The sequence below is a fragment of the Eucyclogobius newberryi genome, unplaced genomic scaffold (genome assembly GCF_026437365.1).
Source record: "Eucyclogobius newberryi isolate DKJ021-1_F unplaced genomic scaffold, fEucNew1.0.hap1 SCAF_15, whole genome shotgun sequence".
Classification (NCBI taxonomy): Eukaryota; Metazoa; Chordata; class Actinopteri; order Gobiiformes; family Gobiidae; genus Eucyclogobius; species Eucyclogobius newberryi.
In genome coordinates, this window is record NW_027315779.1 from 17,807,387 (window position 1) to 17,819,761 (window position 12,375).

At 40.1% G+C, this 12,375-nt stretch overlaps 1 protein-coding gene across 2 annotated transcripts; it reads right to left on the reverse strand.

Annotated features, from left to right (window-relative positions):
- Positions 1 to 2,223: 2,223 nt before the first annotated feature.
- LOC140360967 (vascular endothelial zinc finger 1-like) lies at positions 2,224 to 12,132 on the reverse strand. 2 transcript variants are annotated; one of them, XM_072446491.1, is made up of 5 exons: positions 12,026 to 12,132; positions 6,561 to 7,300; positions 4,787 to 4,856; positions 4,539 to 4,701; positions 2,224 to 4,367 (listed from the first exon to the last, which is right to left on the reverse strand). In XM_072446491.1, the coding sequence occupies exons 1-5, from the start codon at positions 12,056 to 12,058 to the stop codon at positions 4,003 to 4,005; spliced, it is 1,371 nt and encodes a 456-aa protein (XP_072302592.1). In that variant the 5' UTR covers positions 12,059 to 12,132; the 3' UTR covers positions 2,224 to 4,002. The 2 variants fall into 2 exon arrangements, with proteins under 2 accessions (XP_072302592.1, XP_072302591.1); XM_072446490.1 differs by having other exon boundaries at positions 2,224 to 4,701.
- Positions 12,133 to 12,375: the final 243 nt, after the last annotated feature.

Below are 12,375 nucleotides of genomic sequence, written 5' to 3' on the forward strand. Positions count from 1 at the left end.
ACTTAGCAGGAAGCTGGAGGGCCAACCAAAAATTTATCTGAGGGTCACATTTGGCCCCCGGGCCATAGTTTGGACATGCCTGCATTAAACTATCACAGAGTGATGAGAGTCATCATTCAATTTGTCTTGAGAATCTCATGAGCCAGATGCCTTATCTTGTTGTGCAACATTTCAAGTCAAAAAAGTATAATGCAGGTTCTGTGTGTGTGTGTGTGTGTGTGTGTGTCTGAACAGGTTTCACTATCAATCCACATGGTCACTGGTGCAATGAGGGTGTGATGTTCTCTCCTTTAATATACCCTGATTATACAATACACTGAGTCACATTTCATGAAGCCTAGCTGTTCCTTAGCTCCATCTGTTATCAGTCTTCTCATCTCTTGGACACACATAATGTATCTATTACCAGTTAATACATAATAGGCAGTGGAAATAGTATGTGACATGTTAAGGACAAGTGTTTGTGACTTAAATGAACCACATGCTTAAGTCTACTACAATGTGATGGTGTCTTGTTAATTAAATGAGCTTACTTTTATTCTATATCATTCGGAATTGATCCTACATATGCATTGAAGCCTTTTAAAATCTGTGCATATTACATATTCTCATGTTGTTCATTTATATAACACGGAACTTTTTACCAAACTTTTGTTCTTGCACAGCACTTGTAAAATTGGCCCTGCTTTATTAACAGCACAGATTTGAGGGTGATATGCCAGAAGAAACTTGGCTTTATCAGCTAAGAAGTTGCAGTACAACAGTAGGCTGTACACAAATATCCATCTATACAAGTAGCCTAATTTAATGTTTATATGTTTTATGTCATACAATTTGTACGGTATAACTGTGCAGAATATGTTTAAGTAAAAACATAAATTACCATTTTACCTCTTGTGAAGTCCTTTGGTTTTATCCCTTGCGTCGTGATTCTTGTTGTAGCCAGTGTTCAATAGTCAAGGAAAAACATTCTGTTCAATTATGCAATGGTCCATACAGTAAAAAATAGAGAAGCTAGATGGTAAAACAGCAATGCTCAGACAGGCACTTGTCAGCTTACACACACGACTGGCTGAGCTGAGGATACCATGATCCTTTCCCAGGCCAGCTCTCTTAAGCCTTTAAAACGGTTGTACTATTGGAGCGCCAAGACAGCACGTCGCATGGAGTTTACAGATTAAATTAGTCTGTGGACAATCTGATTGTGTCTTCTTTGGTGACAAGGATTTTCTCCAGCCTGTAAAAGTTGCACCCCAACGTTGCTATGCAATTACTATGCACAAAGGTTGGCCTCAGTGCTGAATAATACTTCATCACAAACAGTAAAATAAAATATCTATCACAAGTTGAACTCTGGGGTGCACGGTGGCAAAGGCGGTTAGCGCTCTTGCCTCCCAAGAAGGAGATCATGGGTTCGATTCCCGGACCAGACCAACATCACATGATCTCTCTGGGTGGAGTCTGCATGTTCTCGTGGGTTCTCTGGCTTCCTCCCACTGTCCAAAGACATGCCTGTGTTAGGTAAAGATTGGTAAGTCTAAATTGGCCCTAGTGAATGAATGATGAGTGAACTGTCTGTAGTCTCTGTGTCAGCCCTGCGACAAGTTGGCCACTGTCCAGGGTGTACCCCGCCTAAGGCCCAAAGTCACTGGGATAGGCTCCAGTCACCCGCGACCCCGAAAGGGAACAAGCGGTAGAAAATGGATGGAAGTTGAACTCTCCACCTTACCAAGAAAGTAGGCTAACGGGCTTTGTCTTTTTTTCTATGTAGGCCAGACATGCATGTAGATTATTAGCATTATTTCAGGTGACATCAACACACTCTTAGGATCCTAAACAGCAAATAACACTTCACACTTGACCTAGGGTTAGCCTCGAGTAAACATTTGTCTCCTTTATGTTCAAGGAAATACAATTTGTATGTTTTTAATTAAATAAATACAATTGAATGGAAACTTGTGATCAACAAATAAGGATATATATATATATATATATATATATATACATATATATATATACACATATACATATATAATATCTATAATTATCCATCTCTATATCTATATAGATGTATAGTGCCATCTACTGGACAAGCTGGGATTTGCCAAATGTTGAGATATTGAGGTGATTCTTGTGTAGCCTAATAGTTTCCACATCTCTAGAATAATGGTTATATTCACTAATACAGTACAAAGACAGTCCATTTTCATATTACCAAGCATGTGTGATCAGTTTTCATTTATTTAGACAACCCAAATAAAAGGCACATAACATTGCTCAAGTCAAAGTAATCATTTTACAGACATACATTTTTTTAATGTAGGAATGTTCGATCTTTCTACTATTCAGAAAGCCTAGCCTCTTGTATATATACAAAATTACTATTGTTAATGTTCTAATACAAAATATTATAAAAAGGAGGTTATTTCTATTGTAACTATGATATCCTTGGAACTAAAATAGTTTTTTTTTTTTTTTTTTTTTTTTTACAAAGATATACATTCAACTGCTTCCACAAGGGTTTTTCTTAAAAATAAAGAGATTTTTGAGATTCCTTATGAAGAGTTTTATCACATTATATAATTTGGCAAACATGATATAATAGTGTTTATCTAAATGTAACACAAAAGCTATGCTAACATTTTTTTTTGTTTAAAAAAGTTGAGAAAAAAAATTACGCATGCACATTGCATTCTTCAGTATAAAATCTCAACTCGAGAGCTACAAATTTGTCAAATTAACATGGCATTCATTAAAAACATGTTTGTTCAACAGCTACAATGTTCAGGGTCATGCAACCTCAATCTCATCCCATTACTTTAATGGATACAAACTAGCATTTTAGCCACAATTCCTTCCGACCTCAGTCCTAACCATGACCAGAGACAATCATATATAAAATGTACAGCAGGTTTGCCATAACACAGTAGATCATAATATAGATTTGGACGGTTGTCCCTGTACCCTTTGACTTTTTAAGCTCAGAGTAGCAAATTTGGTAAATGTCAGAATACCATAGCCTCAAGCCCTAGTCCAAACTAAATTTAAGTACAAAGTCTAGGCATATAGTGTTTTCTGAAGTTCATAATTACAGGGTTCTCCAAGAGTTTCCTGAATGAAGGATCCTTAGAATTGTCCTGGGCTTTTCACAGATTAATAATTCTAAACCAGTGTACAAAAAGACACATTTAGAGGACTGTTCCATAAGTAACAGACTGGAAAAGCTTCACTACGCAGATAGATTGTTTAGATTCCCGCCACAAGAGGGCCCTCAATTGTTGGTTTTCTCACCAAAACACTAGGACTAATCTTGATAATACTGCTGCTCTCCTTTGATACGCATGTTTTCAGTGCAAGACTCCATTACGACTTCATAATCAGCACCTCAGCACGACCAGCTGAAACCATCGAGTCGGCAGAACAGTGATGGTGTCCACTTGAGGGACTAAAACGACTTGAAAATACATGACGACGACTGTACAAGTTAAGTTACTGTACCTTGAGAGTATACCTACCTTCTGAGAAAAAAAAAAAGACTCTAAAGCACTGTAATAAAAATATGCTTCCATACAAAGTTTCTCCCTTTTCCTAGACTCTTCTGTTCTACATTAAATAGCGATTAGCAGACTAATTATATATATATATATATATATTATATATATATATATATATATATATGGTCCCCCAAATGCTTTGACAGCGAGACATAAAAAAAACCTGCCTCTTCTGTTATTGTGACAGTCCTTTTCTCTGACTTCATGTTCAAAAGCATGTGGGTGCAGAAATGTTCCTCTACTTCGCTACTCTAAAGTCACTTCTCCTGATTTCGAGACAAATCCTACTCGACCTCGACTTAAGTGTTCTATACCTCTCAGGCTGGAAGCACGTCCTGGCTGCACAGTTGTGGATAATTCACTTTGATGAAGTAAAAATGTTCTGCGAGGTGCAAACAATGGAGTCTGTTGTCTCACTTCATTTCCCCTCTCCTTGTAACGAGTCTCTTTACCAGTGCGGCGAGGAAGGCAAGACTTGAGAGAGAAAAGACATGCTCTCCACCGGCCTCATGTTGACGATATTAAGCGGACCGGTGATATTCATTGGCATGGCGTGGGTTGTTATGGCGACAGGGTGTGCAATGTTCATGGGGGAGGAGGTGGGGATGTTGATGGAGGCGATGTTGACGGGCCCGGTGATGGTGACGGGGTGCTGGAGGCCCATAGGAGAAGTGATGTTAACCGTATTGGTACTAATATTCATTTGGGCCGCGATGGTGACAGGGTGGTTCATGGGGTTGCTCCTGTTCATCGCCGTGGTGATGGGGGCAGTCATGGTCACCGGTGTGGCTGAGTTGCAGACTTCATTACCTTCTGACAAGAAAAAAATGTGTTTTATTGCGTTTTTGAGAGTGCACAGTGTAATTTTTATTATGCTTGATAAACCAGTTTCAACCTTCATTTTGGGTGTATGAGCAAGAAACAAGTGACTATACACAGTACTATAAAGCAGTGATGGATGCAGATCATCAGAGACGCCTGTACCTTTATTACAGGAGTTAAAGTTGGCCTGGCCGTGGGTCTTCAAATGGCTGGTGATGTAGGCAGCGCTCAGCATCTTTCCACAGATGCTGCAGGTGACTTTGCCCTCATGTCTGATCATGTGAGAGCGGAGTCGGTCTTTGGTGGCAAAAGCAGAGGTACAGGCCTGCAGAAAAGACGACGTGGTTGGTTAAACTTTTCACCATCACATTATGAAGCACATTGCAGAAAAACTAAAAGGAATGACTTACAGTTACTTGACATTTAAATGGCCTTTCTGAGGAATGCACATGCTTCACATGGCAGCTCAAGTGATCCGGTCTGGAAAAACACAATAATTCTTACATATCTCACAATAGAGAACAGTGTGGATACACAACAGTGGAAATCTATACTTATATATGAAGATGACAGCTAATTTACTACACACATTCAAAATGAGGGCAGGTGGAGGGTCTGTTGATGTGCTCTATTTGCTTTTGTAATGAGCAACTGAGAATTTAGGGACATCTTCATGATCAGTCAATGGTGGCTGATTCTCCTTGACTAATGTGGCGTGAATCAGTTTGACCTCATTTCAAAAGAGTGCACTAGAGACAGAGGGCTCCCACTTATAACTTTGGTTTATTTTTTTGATTCAGTTTAAGTAACACAACAGAAGTCAACCTACATGTTAACAAACAACTTATCAGCAAATTAGTAAAATTACAATTGTTTTCTGTGCTCAAATAATACAACTTTGGATTTTTAACTCCATATTCCATATGCATTTGCTGTATATTTTGCAGTGGCCCTGACAAATCACCCACTTGCCTCCTGACATTTACAGTTAAACACCAGCATTCACAGACTCCATGTTGGCACTGATCCACTCTTAGTCAGCTTGTTAGCTCAATCTCTATTAACGGGTAAGGAAGAACATGCCAGCTACTCTCAAAACTGGAATGTTTCACCCTGTTCAAAACTGTTTTTTAAATAAATAAGTGAGGTCGAGTGGAATTCATACAGTTCAGTTGTGAACTGGGATTTGATTCTCTTTTTTGCTCATGGCGACAGATCTTCTGGACTGGCAATGACTCTTTAGTTTGTTATTCAGTCTGGATTCTCACTTTGCTGCGTGTATGCTGACAAACACTTGGTCCACGTCACTGTGTTGGACCCAAGCCTAAAACTGCACACACAGCCCAGTGCTAGTGTTACAGCTCGTCATGGCTACTCAGATTTAGTTATGCAGCAGGACAAATCTCCTCTATTCGAATGAACACAGATAGTTTCTAATAAGACGCTTCAATGCTAAATATCTGTCCCATACCCAGTGGACGTGACTGGGCCATTAGTGCATAGTTAAGTGAATTCCCTGGGGAAACAGACGGCTGTGACGCGGTGGCGGGAAGCTCAAAGTGACAAGAGACGCCTCCCCCCTCCTCTGGTCAATCTCTTGGGCGCTCTCATCAGCCAAAAGGTGCTGGGCTGTATTTTATGTCAAAAGTACAATAATAGTCATCATTATTGGCTTGGATATTTGCCAATGATGATTTTTGGCACAATGGCATAATTGAATCTAGCACTGCTTAAAATAAAAAAAATAAGCGTGACTGAAACTGCCAAAGAATTAAATCGTTTTCCCATCATGTCTATAACTTAATATCAAATACAACTGTATTCCTATATTTCCTGTCAATACTCTCTCTATACTAAATGAGTTATACAAACTATGCAGCATTGGTATCAATGCAAATTCTGTATCTAACGACGGTTAGTGTTATTTTAACTTTTACTGTGGCCAAATAAAAATGTTCAACTTTGTTCAAGCTCTTTCAGCATTTAAGATGTTTGTTATCGTTTTATAAAGCCTCATGGAGAATCTTGAAAAACACCATATATAATTAAAACACATTATTATTTTCATTGATTTCAGTAACATTGTATTTGCATTTTTGCCCATATTTGCATCACATTTCTGTGAAATCTGATATTATTGTAATGTTATGGTTCATGGTTAATGGAATATAGTGTTTAGCTCACCTGGAGAAGCCCTTCCCACACACTGAGCACACATAGGGCTTGTGCACCCCTCCGTCATGAGAGCGCACGTGGTAGGTCATGCGGTCCTTTCTCTTGAAGCGCTGCTGGCAGATGGGGCACTCGAATGGCTTCTCGTCCGAATGGGACAACTTGTGGCGGTTTAGGTGGTAGACATCGCGGAAAGCTTTGCCGCACATCTCACAGCCATGGTTCTTCTTCACAGGTTTGGCCGGTTTCTTCACCATGTTCTGGTGCTGCTGCTGCATGTTGCCCATGGAGGAAGGTGTCATAATGCTAGTACCTGAGGAGACCGAAGTGGTCGCTGTGGACATGATGCCCGCTACAGTGGAGATGTACGAGGGGTTGCCGTTGTTCTCTCGAGGCATGCTGGAGATCATGGGTACCATTGTGGGGGCTGTCTGCAGCACTTTCTTTGGCCGTGACACCATCTTGATGCCGGTGTGGCTGGACTCATGACGCCGCAGGTGGTAGCTGTCTCGAAAGGCCTTGTGGCAGAAGCTGCACACAAACGGTGTCTTTCCTTTGTGTTCTTTCTTTATGACAGGCACTGGGGGCCGCACTCCTCCTGCCACATTGTCGGCTGCATTGGATGGCGGCTTCTGCTCTATTTGGATTGGAAGGATAGGCTTCTGGTCAATTGGTTCAGTTGCTGCATTGAGAAGTGGCAGCAGGCTGTTCTGGGCCACCTGGTGCTGATGGTGGAGGGCATCATTGGCCTGCTGAAAGAACATAAACACACATTTCATAAGTAACTCTATACAAGTACTGGGTTAAATGTAGCTCTGAAAATAGATCATTCAATAAATGCTAGTGAAAGAAGAGGAGTACAACAAGTACACGACAGCTAATGACAGCTGTGCCATCACACAGTCTGACAGCTCCTAAAAACAACCATTAGTTCCACATAGGAAAGTAGCTTTTTCATATACCAAAGTACAAGACAAGAATTCACAGATGCTAGATGATAACTGATCCCATCATGACGAGCCATATTCACCACGTGACTGTCAAGTAAGCCTAACGAATAAGACGCACAGGGGGAGCCACACTAGAGGAGCCCTGTTAACATGAAAACATTGGATGATATTATCAAAACCATCAATGACATCAAAAAGCATTGGTTCATTGTCACAATAAAAAAGGTTTAAAACTAGTCAACCTTTTGTATAAAGGTGACATCTCCATTTAGTATTTTGACACTGTCGGACTTGCAATCACATGACCGTAGCTCCTTTACATATTGCCTCTGGTGTGCAAAGGTACAAAAGAAAAAAAAAATCATCATTGTAAAAAAGAACCAATCATGTAAACTCATATTCTTTGAATTGATAGACAGTAAGTTCCAATGTTGTTGGTACGCATACATGCTTGACCTCAGATTCAATTCTCCATTTAAGATGGCCGGTCAAGAGGACAAGAGTAAAAAGAGGTAAAGGCCAGAATAGAAAAATGACCTGCACAATGTCCTCCTTATGTCACCCAGTCTATTGTGGACACAAATCTGAGCAGTGATGCACTCGGGACTCAGTGGGGGATCTTTGTATGCTGATCTTCATTGATTTAGCTCATCTATTCATTAGACTGGGACATTGTTTATCAGTCTACCACGCAACTAAACTAGTTGCCATTCCCTCACAGGCACAGGAACTAGACAAACTACAGATCAGGGCATCCATTTGTCTCATTTGTCATAGCTGCTAACAAAGTCACCTTTCCTGATTAGTCATGATGATGCCTGTGCAAGACCATCCATTGTCGTGACACATCCAGAGGTGCTTTGTGTTTGGAGGCCGGTATTGTGATGTGCTTGTGGGCAGCAGAGTGAGCAGGCGACCTAGGACTTACACAGAGGTGCGCAGACTTAGGAGCTGGTGTGCTTTCATGCAGTTTAGAGCATTTTGACACAAATGTGCTCTGACAAGTGGGGTTGCTCTCACATTAATAACATCAAAATGAAGGGAGTGTTTAGACAGATGCGCTGGAAAATTGATGCACGTTACAAACATCACCTTCACATTTTTATCTTTAAAAAAACTCAACTTAGATTCATTAGGGTAGTTAAATTATGGTAAATTATTTGGCTCATGATTGAAATCACAAAGTTTACCAATTGAAAAAGTATGACCTAACATATTTTATTAGTCATGTCATGTTTCTTCAGTTTTGAAGGGCAAAGTGAGTGCACATTCTTTTGACCAAGTGAATTCATTGTATTTTTGATTATATTTTTTATAAATGAATAATGCAATACCTGAAATCACATTTGATAAATTGCACAGCCCAAGGATTCATAAATGAAAAGGAATACCGCATTATTATTCAATTGGTCAGGACTCAGGACAGTACCGGTAAATATGACAAATTGTACCCATGGGCTAATTTCAATCCATTGTCCTGTATTCACTCTCACAAACTCTCTAAATCATGGAGACACGGTAGGTCTATGGCACCTCCCAACAAAATAATAACCAGGCCCAGTTGACTAACCCCGCTTAGCTTCCAAGACATCCAATCAGGTAGTATGCCCTTTAATCAATCATCAATAGATCAAAATGTATTTGTAGAGCACAATTCATGCAAAATGTATTCCAAAATATATTTTGTATGAATTGAGTGCACAACGCACACGCATTAAATCATTAAACCAAGACTTGAACACTGCCAGCACAGAACAAACATTAGCGTCAAATATTACAACTTGTTAGCAAAGGAAAAAATATTATACAAGTAAGAAAAGTCAGATTGAGGGGTTGGACTAAAGAATAATCACAAGATGACACACTATTCGAGATAGGATCCAAGACCCATGAGAACAAGGCAAGACAATAGTTGACATAATAAAATAACAATGAATAATAATTTGGTGTAATCACTCATTCGTCAAGGAGTGTCATTGTAGAAAAAAGATTTTCTACAATTAATAATAATACATCACTAGCTTTTAAGACCACAAGTCTCTCAGTTGCCATTGTAAACAAAGGGGGAATCTTTAAAAAGTATATTTTATCTTGAGAGGAAGGTAAAATGATCACGGTCTATATTTTAACTTTGCAGCACTATTGGCAATTAAGTTTGAAAAGCTGGGACACCCAATTTTAATTTTAACGGACTTTATTTGACAGTGCAGCGTGAAATGGGGATGAGACTGGGGAATGCCATGTTTCAGTCACGTTCTAACTTTACAATTTACTCGACCAGCTGGTCACAAACTGAGAGGGGGCAGTAGTGTGTTGACAATGTTGACAATGGGAATGAAAGAAAATTAAAGCTTCATTGTTGTTTGATCACATTCTCAATAGTTGTGAATAATCTTGAAATCGTGTTGTTTTTTTACTCACAGTAATTGTAACATCCCTAATTGAGAGAGCCAGAGTGATAGGACTTTTCCCCCGGGGCCTAGACACTGGTGGTGGTGAAAAAGGGAAAACCTGCGACTCCTCCACACCAGAGAGCGGTGTGAACTAAGTTTCAAACATGGCGGCACGAGCGCTGATAGGCCATCGCTGAGCAGAGATGGGCATGCAGGATGGACGCATGAGCAGGTGGCACGAGCGCTGATAGGCTGGTGCTTGGCATGAGCATGAAGCTAGGACAGACTGAGCAGGCCGTGTCGCGTCTGAAGGTGAAGCTTGCGAGTAGTCCAGTGTGAACTTTCACTACAGCTCCATTTCTGTCAACTGTAACCAAATTACAGTTGCGTCGCTCCTTTTCAAATCATACAGAGATCCTACAACCTCTCGTATATTAAAAACAACCAGTTTTGATAAGCCTATTACTACAGACAGACATTCTTACCTCTGAGCTGGGAATAACCATGACTTCAGAAAAGAGGTGCTAATCCATTCAAACAATGCATACCATCTTTTGTTATGCAAATCCAAATGTTATTCAGTTGTATATTGTTGTGTTTAATTTATTCCACAAATAGGACAGCTCTAAAGTTTCTTTGCCTCCACATAGTCTTTGTTACTGCAGAATTACAGTTTAAAGTACTGTAGGAACTGTAGCTATTTGTCTACAAGCGCAATTCATAACATCAAAAGTAAACCAATAGCTAAAAAGGTACGGTAGTGAAAACTACACGTTGATAAGAATAGAAGGCTTTAGTCTAATATTGTTACTCTAATGTCTTACTCAAAACATGCTGGGCGTCTGGCTGCGTGTAACAAACCACTGTCCATCTGCCCTTTTCAATAAAAACATGCAGCTGAAAAGAAAGTAGTTGCAGGAAACTGTTATGAGATGAATAGACCAAAATCATATTGCTGTCCATAATCATAACATTGTGCCACTTACTTTGCTTTACAACTCTTACTTTTGACGGTAATGATGTCACTCTTATCCCTGCTAAGTACAGTAGCACTAGGTGGCGCAGTTAATTAGTAAAGACCCTGGTTGTTTCTGGCACATACACTAAACTAGAATCTGTTAAAGGGCTACATTTTTGTGAATGAACATAGGCTGGAGGTATTGATCCCTCCACAAAAATGCCATCCATCTTACAGAAAGGCGGTAAAACGTTATCAGTACTTAATAGGGACACTAATATTAAGTCAGACCTTAAAAGTAAATATGTAGTGCAATTAGATTAACATTGTGCGTGTGTGTGTGTAGCTTAAACTGATCTGACTTCCACTTTTACGCACGGAATAGTATCACGCCAATATTGTCAAACGTGCTCGTCCACGGCTCATTAGCTAAAGCTCCTTAGATTGATTCCTTGCAATCACCCAACAGATTTGTTTTAAATAAATGATATGGTTTGCAAAAAAGTAGGCAATATCTAAACATTTCCAGAAAAAGTGCCTCGCCCAAATTTAATCAAATCAACTAATGCGAAGCGTAAACCTCGTTAGCTCTTAGGCTACAAGCGGAAAGTTGTCTTGGTTTTGTTGGGATTTCAGACGCTGAGATTCAACAATAGTCGGATAAATCATCTGTACGTGAAAGTATTAACGCAGCATTGATGTCCGCATTACTGCGTTACTATCGACAAACGTTACACACCAATAACACACAAAAACAGACCCGAGTCACAGGGGAACGCGGGTCCGTCTCGATTGTAACGGTGCAGCGGCGACTCCAGCCCCACACTTCAGATGGTCCCGCATGTTTTGTTGGCTTACACTTCGCAAACAAAAGTTCACGAAGAAGAAACACGCGTGGGTTATCAGGCGAATGCCATTAACAACCGCAGTAACGCAGGAATCAAGTACATGTTTTGAGAGGGAGCTTTGAAGACCATTCCTCTTTTTGTTCTAGCGTCAGACCCAAAGCGTCACAGCTGGAAGCCTGGCTCTATATACCATTGTTTTGCCAGGTTACATGTTCTTAGCGCGTAATGTTACAAACTAAACTGGCCGCGATTAGAACGCTTCTGGCATTTTTGCAGCGGGTTTGCACATTAACTTAGTAGTAGTAGACTGCGCGAGGGATCAACTTACTTGAAAAAGAAACGTACTCCAGCTCGGCTCCATTTCCACACTTACTAAATCTGTAGGGAAGCCTGAAGCCTACAACAAAGCAACCAAACATGGCAGCTCAACCGACTTCCGGTAACCTCACGGACTGAACCACTGCGCGCAAATAGTGGGGGACAAGTTGAAAAGTAACACGCTCCAAAACATGTTTATAATTTATTGTTCCGTTTTGGGTGGAATATGGGTCAATTCTACCGATATATGAAGTTGATGTGATATCTAAAAAACAATCAAGTTTTTTGGTAAGTTTTTTGTTGAATTCATAAGAATGTTTGTAAACACCCCTATGAACGTTTTCTTTGCTGAATCCGTAA

What these genes read in the sequence shown, in the direction of transcription:
- LOC140360967 (XM_072446490.1), bottom strand. Translation starts at nt 12,058, where the DNA reads ATGGAGCCGAGCTGGAGTACGTTTCTTTTTCAA. An exon ending in TGTGGGAAGGGCTTCTCCAG is followed by an intron (nt 4,857 to 6,560) that starts GTGAGCTAAACA and finishes GTGTTTTTCCAG; the next exon opens with ACCGGATCACTTGAGCTGCC. An exon ending in CATTTAAATGTCAAGTAACT is followed by an intron (nt 4,702 to 4,786) that starts GTAAGTCATTCC and finishes TCTTTTCTGCAG; the next exon opens with GCCTGTACCTCTGCTTTTGC.